General features: G+C 44.5%; 2 protein-coding genes across 5 annotated transcripts in view; one reads left to right on the forward strand and one right to left on the reverse strand.

Moving 5' to 3' along the window:
• C14H13orf42 (chromosome 14 C13orf42 homolog) overlaps positions 1-11,085 on the reverse strand; it is a 35,527-nt gene extending 24,442 nt beyond the window's left edge. The window contains exons 1-2 of one of the 2 annotated variants that reach the window (XR_003926568.1): positions 10,667-11,084; positions 9,072-9,161 (exon numbers count right to left, since the gene is read on the reverse strand). The gene's annotated coding sequence lies outside the window, so the exon portion shown is untranslated. Of the gene's footprint in view, positions 1-9,071; positions 9,162-10,666 lie in introns of both variants that reach the window. The other variant, XR_003926569.1, reaches the window with a different exon arrangement.
• Positions 1,458-15,194, forward strand: part of FAM124A (family with sequence similarity 124 member A) — a 55,113-nt gene continuing 41,376 nt past the window's right edge. The window contains exon 1 of one of the 3 annotated variants that reach the window (XM_030036556.1): positions 1,458-1,585. In XM_030036556.1, the coding sequence (XP_029892416.1) occupies positions 1,539-1,585 (47 nt within the window). In that variant the 5' untranslated portion in view covers positions 1,458-1,538. Of the gene's footprint in view, positions 1,586-11,102; positions 11,481-15,194 lie in introns of those variants that run through there. The other 2 variants (XM_030036557.2, XM_030036555.1) reach the window with 2 other exon arrangements.

The following is a 15,194-nucleotide window of genomic DNA, read 5'->3' on the forward strand; positions in this document are numbered from 1 at the left end:
GGAAAAAAGTGGATTTTTGAGGAAGATGAACAAATAGGGTAGGGACCCTGAAGATGAGCTAAAAGAGGCCAAGCTGCGACAGTTAAAAAAAAGATACTTCTAAGAAAGTAAGCTCCTTAGGGCCATGAGCCAAAAAGGAAGGGCAGAAGATGGCAATTTATGTGAAAATTGGAGCAAAACAGAGGGATGGTGTAACTTTGGATGGGATAAGAGGATCCTCTGCTATTCTGTTAATCACTCCATCCCTTTCTTACATGCTTGAGAGCTTCCTTACCCTCTGCCACCAACATTTGAACTCATGGCTCATATTCAGAGCAATAAAAGAGATGTAGATTTTGAAGAATGCTAAGCATCTGCATTGCCCATGGACTAAGTGCTGAAAATCTTGTCAGTTTTATGTGGGAACCTGAACACAGATGTAGGTACCTAACTTTAAATGGATAGGCTTGAAAGTGATTATCTAAATGTAGGATGAGATTTTATTTGATAAATCCCAGGTGAAAAAACTTGGCATCTCTATCATTACTCCATGAACAGAATTTCTGGAGAGCAGTTATGGGAGCAACTTCTGGGCAAGCAGAAGTAACTTGTAAAACTTCTTTTCACATTCTTTGAGCAAAGGCAAGTGGTTAAAATCATGTATTTCGCTTCTTCCTTTGACAGCCTTGGAATAAATTTTTTACAAGTTTTTAGACTTTTTTTTTTTTTCTCTTATGTTTTTCTTAAGGGTTTTTGTGGCCCTTGTATCTATAGCATCATCACGGAAAATATCTGAAAAGGAACTATTTATGAGATCAGTCCTGCAAACACAGAATACTGTCCATAGTGCATATTCCAAAAATACTATGTAGATCCATAACATAGTATGCAGTATTAGGCCATAGTAAGTAGTCCCAGAAATGCCAACATGCACACGCACACATAAGGATAAAAAGGGTGTGTATATTCAAAATGAATTTTAACATTTTTACATACTAGTGCCATTTTGCTGAGCAGATAAAAATAATGAATAGTGTTGCCTTAGAGTTAAGAATAACAGTGTATTTTCAGACAATGAAAATAACTGTTTCATTGGTTTCATGCATTTCTATTTTGCCCAGAATCCGTATCTAAACTGTCTCATGAAAGTCACACACCATTTCTTTGAGCATAAACAACATTCCTCACTCACAGACAAGAACATGCTGATCCGCTTCCTTGAATAGCTACTTGAAGGAGAGATGATGAATTTATTCCCTATTCTCTGTGGAGTGGCATTTTTTTACATGCTGACATGCTGTGATGAGCACTTTATGATGCATAGCTGACTGGCTCTAATACCACTTGATCCTTTATAAATTAAGAGGCAAGAGCCTGCAGCCTATCATGTAACTCCATTACTGGGATTTGGATTAAGAGTGTCTTGCACATGTCACTGTCCTTCTTTTAGCTGCTACATGTTAGGTGCCTTGAGACTAGCTTTTGGAAGCCTTTTTCTCAAGTCATCCTTTTACTGCCCATCTGGGCTCTCTGAAGGGATCTATTTGCCAGTGAGCTGCATGGGCCCAAGTCTGGGGGAAAATCCAACAATCTGCAGAGAAAAAGAGTAAGTTTAGAAAGACTTTTTTCTACTTCATTTCCATCTGCGCTGCAACACCTGATCCTGACTACTAGAGTAAATGCTTTTATTTGCATAAATATTTCTAGGTTCACCCTACAAAGATTTTACCTGCTATACTATGGCAGTGACTGTTTTCCCAAGAGAGCTGTTATAGCAGGTGTAACAGTGGCTACAATAACAGTTAGGCCTTCTCCTTTCATCTCTAAGAGTTGGTGGGTTTTTAAAGTTTGAATACAGCTTGCTTGCTCCTGGATTCTCCTGAGGTACGGGGCTTCCTACTGCAGCGCACTCCTCCCGCCCCAGGTCCCACAGCCCCTGTACGCCCAGCAGATCGGCCGCATGGAATTTTATGGGAAGGAGTAAAATTAACCGGGAGGAGAGAAATGAGAGCTCCTCCCCTCTGCCACAACAGAGAAGCCAGACTGATACCGTTATTCCAGCTGTGGCCCAAGGAAAACAAGGCAGAGGGCCAGTGGGACTAGGCAGGGCTGTGCAGGGCCCGGCCAAATCCTGTAGCATAATTTCATTTCAATCTTATTGTCATGAACAAGACCTTCTTGTTCCTGAAAGGCAGAATGTTTAAATCCAACTGGGTTTCCTTGCACTTGCGGGCAGCTGGGCTTTGGCTTGCGCGTCAAATAGCTTGGAGCTAAGAGGTGCAGTTAGCAGCTTCGATAGTTGGACGTTGTCTCTTGATGTGTCTTCCATGGAGGTTGATATTGTTACCTTTACTCTTCCAGACAATCCTTCTCCCCCGTCAAATCAAACCAACGTACTCAGAGAGGACATAACCACCCCTCTGTGTACAGGCTGATACCCACGAGTCACCAGAGGACAGCTCCAGGCAGTAACACTGCCAGCCACGAGTGTGGAGGTCTTGGCAGATTCTCCAAGAAGCTTTTGCTACATCGCAAAACTCTGACTGAGGCATAGCAGAGCTGAGGACAACCATTAGATGTTCTGTCACTTACACAGTGCAGCTTTCCAGGGGGAATGAAATCAGAGTGTAACTGCTTTCCTGTTTCGTTAAGATTTTTCCCCCATCACTAGCTATGTGATGCTACTAGAACGCTACTAGAATGTGTAGCATTCACAAGACCAGCCACATATTCTCATAGTCAAATTGTTACCACAACCAGAGGTAGGCTAAGCATATCTACACCCTGATCCACTTCATACACTTATGATCCCTGGCTGCCTTAAATATCAAAGTTGCATCTTGAGATAAATCAGGGAAGTATCATTAGAAGTTTGCCCTGTCCTTATGCTTGTCTTAAACATCTGCTTTTGGCTACTGAATGAGACAGATACTGGGCTAGATGGATCTTGGATATGAACCTAGTACAACTATTCTCATAGTCTCTAATAAAAGAAGATTGCAGAGCAGCCAGGGAATCCGGGAGGCACTGCTTTCTGAAGGGAAGCCACTCACACGCTCCGGTGATGGGCAGCCATCCAAAACACTAAGGTAGATGGGTGGCAATAAACTCCGGAGATAAGCAGATGGCTCCCAAGCTACAGAATGAGTTTACAGCAACAAATACTAATGGTCTTAAGCTATTTTATGAACTTCTTGCAAAATGCCAGAGCCAGCTATTACATGTCTGAGCTTCTTAAACATCAAAGCTATTTTTTAAAGTTGATTTATACAAGCCAAAAGAAGTTATGTAATTTTCAGTTAAAACTTGCAGACCACAGAAACAGCATCCAAATTTTTTTCCTAATAATCCTTTCTGGCTAATGGATTTTTGGGCCAAGCTTCTGTCCTTCATATTTTTATATAGCCCAATTATAGTTCTGCAGCCCTTTCAGTGCAGTTTGAAAGCAGCAGCTGAAGTTAAATTGAGCCCGGGCTGCTGTGGTCCTGTCTTCTGCCCTGGAGGAGCCATGCACTGCCTGCCATGCTGTTCTGTCCCTCTCTGTTCTCTTGCTGCTGGCCTTTGTGCAAGCAGAAGGCGAGTCTCTCCGGGAAACTAATTTGGGTGAAGAGGAACCACTTCTTTCTTTGGCTGGGCTGGTTTTCAGTCAGATCAGCTCCTTCAAATTCTCCAGGTAGCGTGGAGATGAGGAGGTGGGCAGGCATGGGCAGGGACAGGAGAGAAGGGCAGCATTTGTAGCCTCACTTTAGCTGAGCATCAGCCACTGAGAAGCTCTGCTGCTAGCAAAAGTATGAGACACCCTGGTTCTGCAGGTCATTGGATGATGCAGTTTGCAGGTTTAGTTCAGACCTTTAATTTGATCTGTAAGCTCTCAGAAAAGGCCACCCTGGTACACAAATGGATCAAGCAGAAAACAGGGATGGTTTGTGTGCTTTCAGCGATTTGCCTGCTGTCAGAGGACATTAAAGAACTGCCTTGACCCATATGTTGGGGCAGAGTATTTATCCTTTTAAGTCCCAGTGATGTTCTTTCTATGGTTCCTGTACAAGACTCTGCCTTCAGTCCTTGCCAGTTTTTAATAGAAGCACACATTTATATCAAGTACGATTTCTCCCTCGCACCTGCCTCTCCCCATGCTGATCATCAGCGATGATGCCTCGGAAGCAAAACACTCTTGACTCACAATTCACTGGCAATAGTTGCCTCCTAATATTCTCAGCACAGGTAGAGACATCATATATACAAGGTTGCTCCTGGCATGAGAGAAGGGATGTTTTAACATTTCTTCTCTCACCGTATCAGTAAAAGGAGTAGTTATAGCCTCAGTCTAATGAGGGAGGCGAAAGGAAGGCTGTACAAAGCCACTGGACACAGGAGCTCCTACACCAGCCAGAGCAAATGGGACCTTAACGTCTCCCTCTACACCAGTAAATCTACACTCGTTTACAGATCTCAGAAGTGGAAACAGAATCAAATATCTTCCAGCAAAATTTAAGTTTTATTTCTGTGATCTACTTCACTATGTTTACCATGGCTTAGATTACACATAAAACAGGCATTCCTGCTGTTCGCTTGATGAATCAGTTACTGAAACTCACAACTGCTGGATGAAGAGTTTTAGTAAAAACTTGTAAACCTAATAGGACCATCTGATTGTCAATCTTATGATTAAGAATTTATATCACAGGTAATTCAAAACTGGATTTTTTAAAATGTGGTAGAACAATTAAGAAATAAAATCTCCCTTGGAGATCCAACAGTTTCAAATGTAGCTGCTTTCCAGAGTAAAATGTTTTACTGTCATGACTAGCTGCAAAGGAAAAAAAACCTGAAGACCATTTTCCCCTTCAGAAGACTCTACATATAAAAGCTGCTATAATATTTACTGCTGCTGCGTAGGGGTTTAATCCTTCCTCTTTGAACACCAGTGGGTACAGGATGGGTCCTTGAAAATGTTTCCTCTGCCTTGTAAAGCACACCATTTCATGAAAAACTTCATTTAATAGGAGTTGCCATGGTTACCAGCATAGGAGTGCTTTTGTGAATATGATGATCATTCACTGAGTGTATGCGAAGGGCTCAGGACGCTCACCAGGAGCCAGAACTGTCTCACTGACCTCATAAAAGTGACACCAAGTCTGTTGTCTGCTTTCCCCGGAAACTTTTCACACCTGTGGCACCACACAACACTTGCTAGCACTCCTTTAAACATGACAACTGAAACATTTCCACTGTGTTTTAATGGACGTGTGCCAATACAGTCTTAACACTTTCATCAAAGGAGAAACCAAGCAAACACTTGAGCATCACCTAACACAGGCTCTAGCTCAAGCATTGCCTCCCTCACTCGGCAAGTCCACAGAAGACAACTACATTCTTCATCCATTGGCCAGCACAGATCAGAGTAGCCTCTGGCCAAGCAGGCTAAGAGTACCTGGAAATATGTGCAAATTTGTAGGTTTATATCCAGCACTGAGATCTTGAAAGCACCTCTCCAGTCCCAGCGGAGTCCCAGATGGCCTTGTTTGGATTTTGCTGGTGCACTCTCTCTTGCAGGGCACCAAAGGAGAGGTGCAGTGTTAAAACCAGCAGCTGGTGACCAGAAAAAGGGGAATTCACCTGCATGACCTCCACATCCCTTCACATAACTGTGGCATGTAGCCTTTGTACACCAGGCTTTCCCCATCAGGGCTGTCCAAACCGGTGCTAAGCTCTTCTAGGTTCCCTCACACCAGTGAGGGCTGGGTCAAGGTTTGGAGCAAAGGCTCACCTCTTAAGCTTTATCTAGGATGTCAGTACTGATCAGTCCACTCACAGAGCCTGGGGACCGATTCGTTATTGCTTGGCACAGAGGCACTGCCCTCAAATCCAAGCCTGAGTGCTGATCCTGGCACCTACGCGCAGCAAACCCACGGATTACATCCACTGAAAAGATCTGGCTGAATGGGATCATTTGCAATGTGAGGGCAAGACTAATTCCTTAAAGTCCACGATACAGAGTCACCTCGACCTTGCTTCCCCTGAAAAGGACTTTCCAATGCCCAGCTTAGTCAAGCCTCCAAACAGATGCCTGCCCAGAGATGGGGTGCAGCTCTGCTGCTCCTTGTACTCCCATTGAGTTCTGGGCTTCAGGATGATACAGAAAAGGACTCCAAATACTCAAGTTTTTATAGCAGTTGTTACGGAGTGCTAGCAGTTTTCAATAAAAATTTTAATATACTAGAATTCAAGTAAAAAAGAGCAATTTGCTTATAAAATACATATTTGCTGCACTGTACCATGAACTTTGGTAGGAGTGTGCGTGCTAGGGTTTTCAAATGAAACTTAAAAGAGTGGGACCTGGGAACCAAACTCCCTTAAACTCCACTGAAAAACCTTGCCTCAGTGCTTTGAAGAAACAGCTTTTTATTGCATAGTTGTATTTTACCTCAAAATTGTAGAATTTTAGGAGGTTGGGTGTCTGGCTTGAGACCTACCACAAATGAAACTGACCTCATCATAACCCATAAAAAAACCCAAGAACCCAACAGTCTATGTGAGAAACTGCCACAAATATTTTGGCAACATTTACCAGTCTGAAAGTCAGCCTTTTAGGGCTGACCTAGCATGAAGACTGAACCACATGCCAAGCCGTAACTCTCCTCCTCCTTCCAAAACTGCAATTGTCTCCATTTTTTTTTTAATCCACAACCCAGTATCTTAAGTCCAGTAGTGAATGTTAACAAGGTCTTGACCTGCAAAGTGCTAATTTCCACCAGGACCACTAAAGGAAAAAACCTTTTCTATAAATGCCAGATCCTGTAAACTGAGAAGTTCATCACTGCAACACCTACAGTGGGAGGGAAAGTGCCAGGAATGGAAGCCAGAACCCCTTATTAGGGGCAAGATTCTGCCTCCAGAGTCAGGTAGCAGAAGATGAAGACAGCACAGTTAGAGTTCATTTTGAAGTTTTAGCTAGGAATGAAAAATCCCATCTTTTAGCATCTTTGTCATTTCTCCGTCTACGGTACTGAATCCTCTGCTAAGCTAGGTTCTTGGTCTGCCCCTCGAAAACTAGGAGGACTCTCTAATTCATAGCATAATGCCAGAAAGAACTTCAGTGGCCTCTGTCCCCTTTTCTTTTGGAATTGCACAGAAAAAGGGAGAGATCCAAAATGCTGCATGAAAAGAACAGAATCGAGTGCTTTTTTCCCCAGCAGAGAGCCCTTATTACCAGAATTTCAGTCACATGAAAAGGGACACATTTTTCTCCTCTCTCCCCACCCTACAGTGAAGCTCTGCCACTGTATAGAAAGAAATAGAGGGGAGAAGCTAGAAATATCTCGTCATACCAGAATGGGTAGGACAGTCACAGAGGACAATGAACAAAACAGCCACTTCTTTACGCTCACTTCTCTTTGGGCTGGAGAGCCAGACTCACACTCTTCTGCTTACACTCCATCCTCATGGCTGGCGTTGGAAAGATGATATCCCAGCAGGCAGAACTCGGGGAGCATAAAAGAGACTGAAATTTGAATCCAGGTATGGATTCCTCAGGGAAGTTGATGCTTTTGCTTCCTTCCTCTGTTTTAGCAGATGATCTGATGTGGTTCATCTTTCGGCTTGCCACTCTGCCTTTCTTCAGCTCGAGGCTGCAGCTATCGCTCTCCTGCACCGTGTTTTCGGTTACTGAGACCATTATGTGAGGGATGAGGAGGAGGTCCTGCTGCCTCCGTTTGCTTCTGCGAGGACAGAGGTTATAGCAGCTGGAGGCCGCAGTTAGGTGATGCTTAACTTTACTGATAGGAGCTAAAATGGTTAACCTTGTACAACCTGGACGTACAGCACCAGGCACATTGAAAGGTTCCTTTGGAAGGCAGACACCTCCTAATTAGCCACTGTGTAGGACTTATCATGGTAACAGATATGAATACAGTCATCGCTTTACATCCTCTTTTAAGTACCTTAAGTCCTATTTTAGATCTGCCCCTAGACAATTAGAAGCAGGAGAACTTTCTGCAGAACTAGCATTAATTTCATGTCCTCAGCGTTTGGTTTTGATAACGAAGTTTACTTTTTTGGCATCTTTGAAGATGTCTCCTGATACTTTTTGTGTCTGAGTTTTTGTGACCACTGCTATGAAATGCTCTTTAATGAAAGGCTTGAAATCTGAGGAAATGTAACCTAGGAATATTTTCACCGTTATCTTTAAACTGATATTACAGCCTCATAAGTATAAGAAAGTAATTAAAACTTAACTTCTCTTTTCAACAAACCCTACAGAGGAGCTAATGTGAAGCACAGGTAACAGAGAAAATCTAAGTAAAGGCTGGGAGTTAACACCTCATTCATTAAAATCTCTGAAATGCTTGGAATTTAATGCAGAGAAGTCTCCTGTTCACCATAATTATGTGAAAGACCAGAATAAAACAGAGTTAAATGAGGCAAATATATAAATAAGAGAGCCTAGAGTTTGTGGTAGCTTTACTTACTATCTTAATTATATATTTCCTTCGAATGTTTCCTTTTTCCCTCCCTGGGACAGATGGAATAAATTAATCTTAAACGCAGCATAAAATCTATTCCAGATCCTCTCATATGCCAGTGCTTAAATATAACTAACTAGAATAATAAAAGTCAGAGATTGAAAAGATCTATTAGCTGACCACCTAAAATTTTACATACAGAAATGTATCAATTTAACTAAACCTATTTCTAAATATTTAAAGAGGTTTGGTTACATCTTAAATCAGTTCAACAGTGGCTAGAGTCAATTTATTTCACTTTGAAATCACACTTAAAAGCAAATGGAAGTGACCTGCTTTTAAGCACCATTGCACTAACTAAATGAATGCATGTGTGTAGATGAAGAATCAGAGAGACAGCAAGGTCTGTCCAGTCCTGGTAGCGCAGACTACTGATACCTCCTTTTGGGGGGGGCTCAGCATCCTCCATGGCCATTGCAGTTGATGGAGAATAAATATTTACCCAAAACAGAGACCCAAGCTGGGAATCAAGGTGTACTGAATTGTTGTCTCAGTCTTGCCTCTCTCTAGCCTTGGACGAATCTCTTAATGACACACTATGTCTAAAAACACATTAATGCCTCTTACCTGAATATGACGATTCAAAGATTAGCAAGCTGAGAACCAGCTCATACCATGGTTACTTTCACAGCCAGGCCCAGCATTTTGGTTCCAGTCCTAAAAGAAAGCACATGCATTTAATTTTGTGAGTAAATTGGTTTAGATGGCAGTTTACCAGTGACAAAGGATAGAAGAGTTTGTTCCCATACGTTCTGGGCTACTCTGGAGGTGCCTGTACAGGACTGTTCTGTATGAGCACTTTTTATAGCATTTTGTCCAAACTAGCTTTTAGCAACTTGCTGGGGGAAAGACAGAAGAGAGATTGTAATTAAAGGAGCTTATTCCGTACCTAAAGCCTTATATTTATGGGAATGTTTATGTGAAATCCTCCACATAAACTGAAAAATCACTTATCTGCTTTCAAAATGACAGGCATGCACGCCTAGCCAGATATTCAAAACAGATTAAACACCAACTTTCCTATACAATGATTTTTTTCTAATTCTTGATGAATAGTAGAGGCTGAAAGTTCCCTCTAAAGATCACTGGAGACACACCATGAACTGACCTTCTGTGATGCTGAGAGGCCACGGGACTGCACATGAGCCCAGTGTCTCTCCACAGCAGAGCAGTGGGAATTCACTAGTTTCATAATAAGCATTTCTGGGTTTGGCGCCCACTCATTGTTTCTACAATATGCTAACAACACCCTGACAGCTCTTCCCGAGGTGTTCACCTTTCTTTTGATTTCACAACGGTCCTACCCACATCCAGATTATTTTAGAGAACCAGGGCCACACACTATTAGAAACAACAGTGGCATGAACCTCACCCAGCGTGAGCCTGTTAAACCATGTTAGATGCTAGTATTAATTTGTGCTACTCTGTGCAGCTTGATGGACCACTGGCAAGAGTGAATGTATCTTGAAATAAAGGACATCACTGCCATGCAATGTAGACATATCTAAAAATGTACTGGTGGCAAACTAAACGAGTTCAGCACTTCTTATGCCAATGTAAGATTGCCTTGTGCAGTATATTTTTATATCCCGGTCTACTTTATGTCTCAAATGTTGAGATTTTTGCTATTTTTCTTCTTTCTTGTAAGGCACAAATAATAAAAGGTAGAACAAAAGTTTGTTGTTTTTTTTTTACTTCTGATGACTTTCTGCAAGTGGCCATCTCCTGCAGCTGACAGAAATTTGGTAGTTGTTCGAGATTTTTGAAGAGAAAATCCCAATTCATCAAAGCTGACATTTTCCCTAAAACATTAATAGAAGAGGCTTCCCAGGTCTGGCGTAGATTTATTTTTTTAACTGTCCCCTAATGTCTGGATTGTGGGGAACACAGAACCTCCCAGTTTTGCACTTTGAACCTCGTTCAGGAGAGATGTGGGTGCCGGTCTCCCAGCTTGGAGCCACAAGCTAACAAATCCGTTCTGCCCTCTCCTCTTGGAACCTGCTACAGCCTGAATGACCGAGTGGATTAAGGAAAGGCTGATTTTTTTTTTTTTTTTTGGCTGAGCGAGATATACATGGGTGAACAGTGGTATTTACGTGAGTGATGGAGAAACGGAGAGCGTTGGAGCTCACCCACAACTTTTCCCCGCACCCTCATGTTACCGAGTCCGACCGCCCCGCTATCCGGCAGGCTTTCCGACATCAGCAGCTCTTCACCGGCAGCGTTCAAGATTCTCCTCTTGCACCCCACCGTTTTTCGTCGTCATGACAGAAATTCTCACGGGGTTGGACAACCATCCCCTGCCCGCTCCTGCGAGTAATTTCGAAGTGGCTGTGTTCGGTGCAGCGCCGAGGGAGCCTGGGGAAAGCCCAGCGCGGGAAAACCCTTCACGGGAGAGGCTGTAACCGCGGATGCTCCAAAACCAGGTGGATAACGAGGCCGCCCGCCGCTTAACTTCCACGGGACGCCGGGTGCCGCGCCTTTCAGCCCTTCTTCCCGCTGGAAAAAAGCGATTTATAACGGAGGTGCTGAGGTAGTTCCTAAAATACGAGCACCTGGCCTGTCGGCACGCGTGGCTGAAAGGGTTTTGTTGTTTTTTTTTTTTCCCCCTGCGGGACGGGGGAGCGGGTATTTGGAGGGGACCGGGGGAGGCAGGCGGTTCCCCGGCCCCTTGCCCTCCAGAGCGGGCTCCCGCCGCGGCGGGAGAGGGGAAGGGGGGCTCGGCGCCCGCCCCGCCCGGGGACACGGAGGGGAGGCCGGGCCGGAGGAACGGTTCCGGCCTCCGGGCCGGGGCGGGCGGCGGCCGGCGCTGCCTCTCGCACCCGGCGGAGCGGCAAAGAGGCAGCGGGAGGGCGGGCGCGGAGCCCCCCCCCCCCCCCCGCCTCCCTCAATCCCCCTCACCTCACCCGCCGCCGCCATGGAGAAGCAGCCCGGCGGCGAGGACGACTGCGTGGACTCGGGAGCCGAGACGGGCGGGTGAGCGGCGGGAGACGGGTGGCGGGGGTAGGGTGGGTCTTACCTTCTCCTCCCCGGGCCGGGCTGTGGCGGCGAAGCTCCCTCCTGGGCGCCGAGCGGGGGGGGCTGCACTTGTTGCCGGCGGCAGCGGCGGGGCTGGGGCTGAGGGTCACGGCTTCGCGTCCGGGGCAGGGCTTCCCGCCGGCAGCCGGGACTGCGCCCCGGGCAGCGGTCCCCTCAGCGCCCGCTCTCCTTTCCCCCTGTCACCCCGGGGCTGGGGGGTCCCCTCCGATCCCCGGGGGAGGCGGGGAGCGCTCCTGCCGCCGGGAATCGGCCTGCTTGGAAAGCCCCGGGGAGTTTACCTTCTCCTCCGGCTGAGTAGGGGAAGGCTCCCCATCTTCCTCCTCCTCCTCCTCCACAGGGGGAGGAAGATCCTAAGAGGCCGTGGCCGTGGGCTTCGAGTTCGAGCTGCAAAGCACCTTGTGCCGCCTCAGCGGTGGGGCCCGGGGCTGTGGGCACCTCGGTGGGGGGCTTGGTGCTGCAGCGTCCCAGTATCCCGGGATAACTGGTGCTGGGGAGAGTCTGGAAGCGTGCCCAGGTACCTGTGCTGTCCTTGTCCGGACAACAGCAGGCAGGCAGAGCTGACCATCCTTGGAAGGGCCATCAGAGAGACAGCCGCAAGAGCAGGGTAGATGTGCAGGCACCCCAAAATTGGTTGTCCTGACACCCGTCATACCGACCCGTGAAGTGCGGGAAACTTTGCCGGTAGTTGTCCAACCTGTGAGCGTCATGTCAGAGTCAAGGAGAACGACTGGTTTTTTTCTGGCTTCGTGACCCCACTGCCAGAGGTGTGCTGTGTTCGTTAGCTGGATGACTTCTCCTAAGATCGTGGAGCTGCAAGGATGGTCCATGGGATCCCCCATTCAGCTCCCACCTTCAGCCCATCGCTGTGGGAGGGAGAGGGAAGCGCTTTCCAGCCCCCGTCCTACAAGCTGCTGCCGTGTCACCTTGTCAGGAATGACAGCGACCCTCTGCTCCTTCTCTGGCTCCAGAAGGACAAAAGGAGGTTGCCCGCTCCCATTAACACTGTTCTCTCCTAGGTCTTCGTTCTCCTCCCTCCTTGCTTTCCCAGTTGCTTTTCTCCCAGCTCCGTGTCTGGCGCATCTCCTTTGGTCTCTAGTTTGACTTGCAAAACTGGAAAGCTAATTCTTCTTTGCAAAGTGGTGTCAGGTGCACAGCACCAAAACTGAAGTAACAATATTACAAATTTTTTTAAAAAGGTGGAAATGGAATATGGTAATCTTTTTCATACATCCAGCTATTTATTCAAATCATTTTTTTAATCTCTTCTGAGGTCTGAGAAGTTAAGGACTTTTTCCATCACCTTGTATTGTGTGCCCACCTAACAGTGAAAGTTTTAAAATATTTTATGTGATGTGAGTTTAAAGGAAAGAAATCCTTTCCAGATATTGGACAACAGGGTTTTAGTTCATCTTTGGGTAAAAGGAAGGCAAAATAATCAGTGAATTCACGACTAGTTCAAAGCTCAAAGTCACTCTGAATTTGCTGTGTTTATCTGCAATAGAAAAACCTGGGTTTCCTTGGGAGGGGCACTTGGAAGGATTTGACCCAGCTGGTGACATTAGCCTTTAGACCCCAGTGACCAGCATGGCAGCTGCTTGTGCCTGGTGTTGATGAGGTGCTAAAGCTGATGATTTTCTGAAGCATCCCTGTCCCAGGCTTGACACTGGAAAGTGTAGGTTAGCGGAAGAGTCTGAGGAATTCGAACAATGACATATGGCAATTAATAATGGCAGTGCTTTGCACTGAAGTTTATTTTGAAAAGCAATGGGTCTCTGCGTTTCAATTATTATTTTTAGTTCTGTTTAGCAGCTATTTGAGTCTGATAAACATGTTGCGTATGTCTCTCTCACAATGTTTATATTTCAGCTTTCTCACCAAACCAACTGTTCACAGCACTTGCTTTTCCCTCTTACCAGGAGATCTGCTTTTCCCTTTGTCTCAGTCCCATGATAGCTATTGCTAAATTGAGCTGTTTTCCTTTTTTCTCCAATTACTCAATGATTAAAAAAAAAAATAATTAACTATTTTGAAGTTCAGCTGTCATCCTCTGAAAGTATAAGGAGAGACAACTGTCAGAGTAATTCAGTAACAGTTTTACATCAAGTGGTCCCTTTCTGTCACTCAGGGAACAATAGTGGAGAGTGACTGTAGTAAATCCAGGCGCTGCAAGCCCTTGTCATCTTGATGATCATATGTAACGATGTGTGAGCTCTTACACGGAGCCTGTACTGCTGGAGCTGCTTATAGCAGCTACCCAATCGAATACATCAAGTACTCTGTGGGGCATATGTTCCTTAAGGTTTTAAAACTCTGTGCTACAGGCAAGATCAGTTACAGTTTGAAGCCTTCATTTTCCTAATCTGTTGGAAAATATGTTCCTCTTACTGCCTTTGCCTCGGTAAATAGGGTTGGCAAAAAGGCTGCTGAAGAAAAATAGTGTATTTTGAGTTCCTGAATCCAATAAGAATGGATTGAGCTGGTGGTGTCAAGTACCTAAATAAAGGGAGTAGAACATATAAGCCAATTAGTTTGTATTGGCTATTTATTAATGAGATTTGAAAGAGTTTGACCAGCCTTGGTCTGAGAGACTTTGCCCGTACAAATTGTATCATCTTGGGCAATGTGGTTTTTGGGCTTTTTAATATAAAAACCTTATTTCATCTGCTACTGAAATCTTTTAGCCCAGAAGTATGGGAGACAGAGAGCTCTCTCTGGTAATAATTTTAGTAGTGGACTTGTACTATAAAACCTGACATTTTAGGAAGAAGAAAATGGTCTTTCTTTGGTCTTTGATTAGAAAGCAAAGAGGGAAAAACAAGTGGAAGAAAGAAATTGAAGGGAGGAGAATTATGTATGTTTCAAGAACTGTAGACAAATTGTAAAGAAAAACACACAAAAAAAGCTAGAAAAATTAACACTAAGTTACTGAAAATGAGTTGTAGAAATGTTCATTTTCAAATTTTCTTGGCTTTACAGGCCATGGAAATGCCGTAATTTCACTATCCTTACTCTGAATAGCAAAGCAAAGGTTTTGGGGGCTAAAACACTGAAGATGAGAAACTAAGACAATTTTAGAAGTTGTTAGATGTGTAATTTTGAAGCAATGAGACAGATTCCTGCTACCACTGATGTCAAGGGCAAAGCATCAGCTGAGTTCATTGTATTTGGGACTGATATCCCGAGTGACACATAGTGAAAGTGGAACACAGGTAGTTTCTCGGACCTAAAGTCTTGAATTTCTTATTCCTAAACTTTTATTTGGTCGTGTTAGCTGTGTTCAAGGATAACTTCTATAGGAATGCTCTCTCCTATTTATCAAGCATATATCCCTTAACTGACCATAAGACTTCAGTGAGACAGCTGGCATTAGTGAAGATTTCAATATATGTGACAATTCCCAGCAGAACTTCACTCATTCCCTTAGACAGCTGTAAGAGCCCATGTATTAAAGGGCTCACACTTTAATCGTTAGCTTACTAATGGTATCAAAGTTTGCCTAAACCCTTAGTTTTCTCCTTCCTTACTTTGAAGTCATTTAAAGTTTTGAGAAGTTATAACTTTTAACTTAAATTATTTGAATTTGCATCTTTTCAACTTATATTTCAAATAATTTATTAAGCTTTTTAGAGAAAGTGGGGAGACATTATTGAA

The sequence above is a fragment of the Aquila chrysaetos genome, chromosome 14, assembly GCF_900496995.4.
Source record: "Aquila chrysaetos chrysaetos chromosome 14, bAquChr1.4, whole genome shotgun sequence".
Taxonomy (NCBI): Eukaryota; Metazoa; Chordata; class Aves; order Accipitriformes; family Accipitridae; genus Aquila; species Aquila chrysaetos.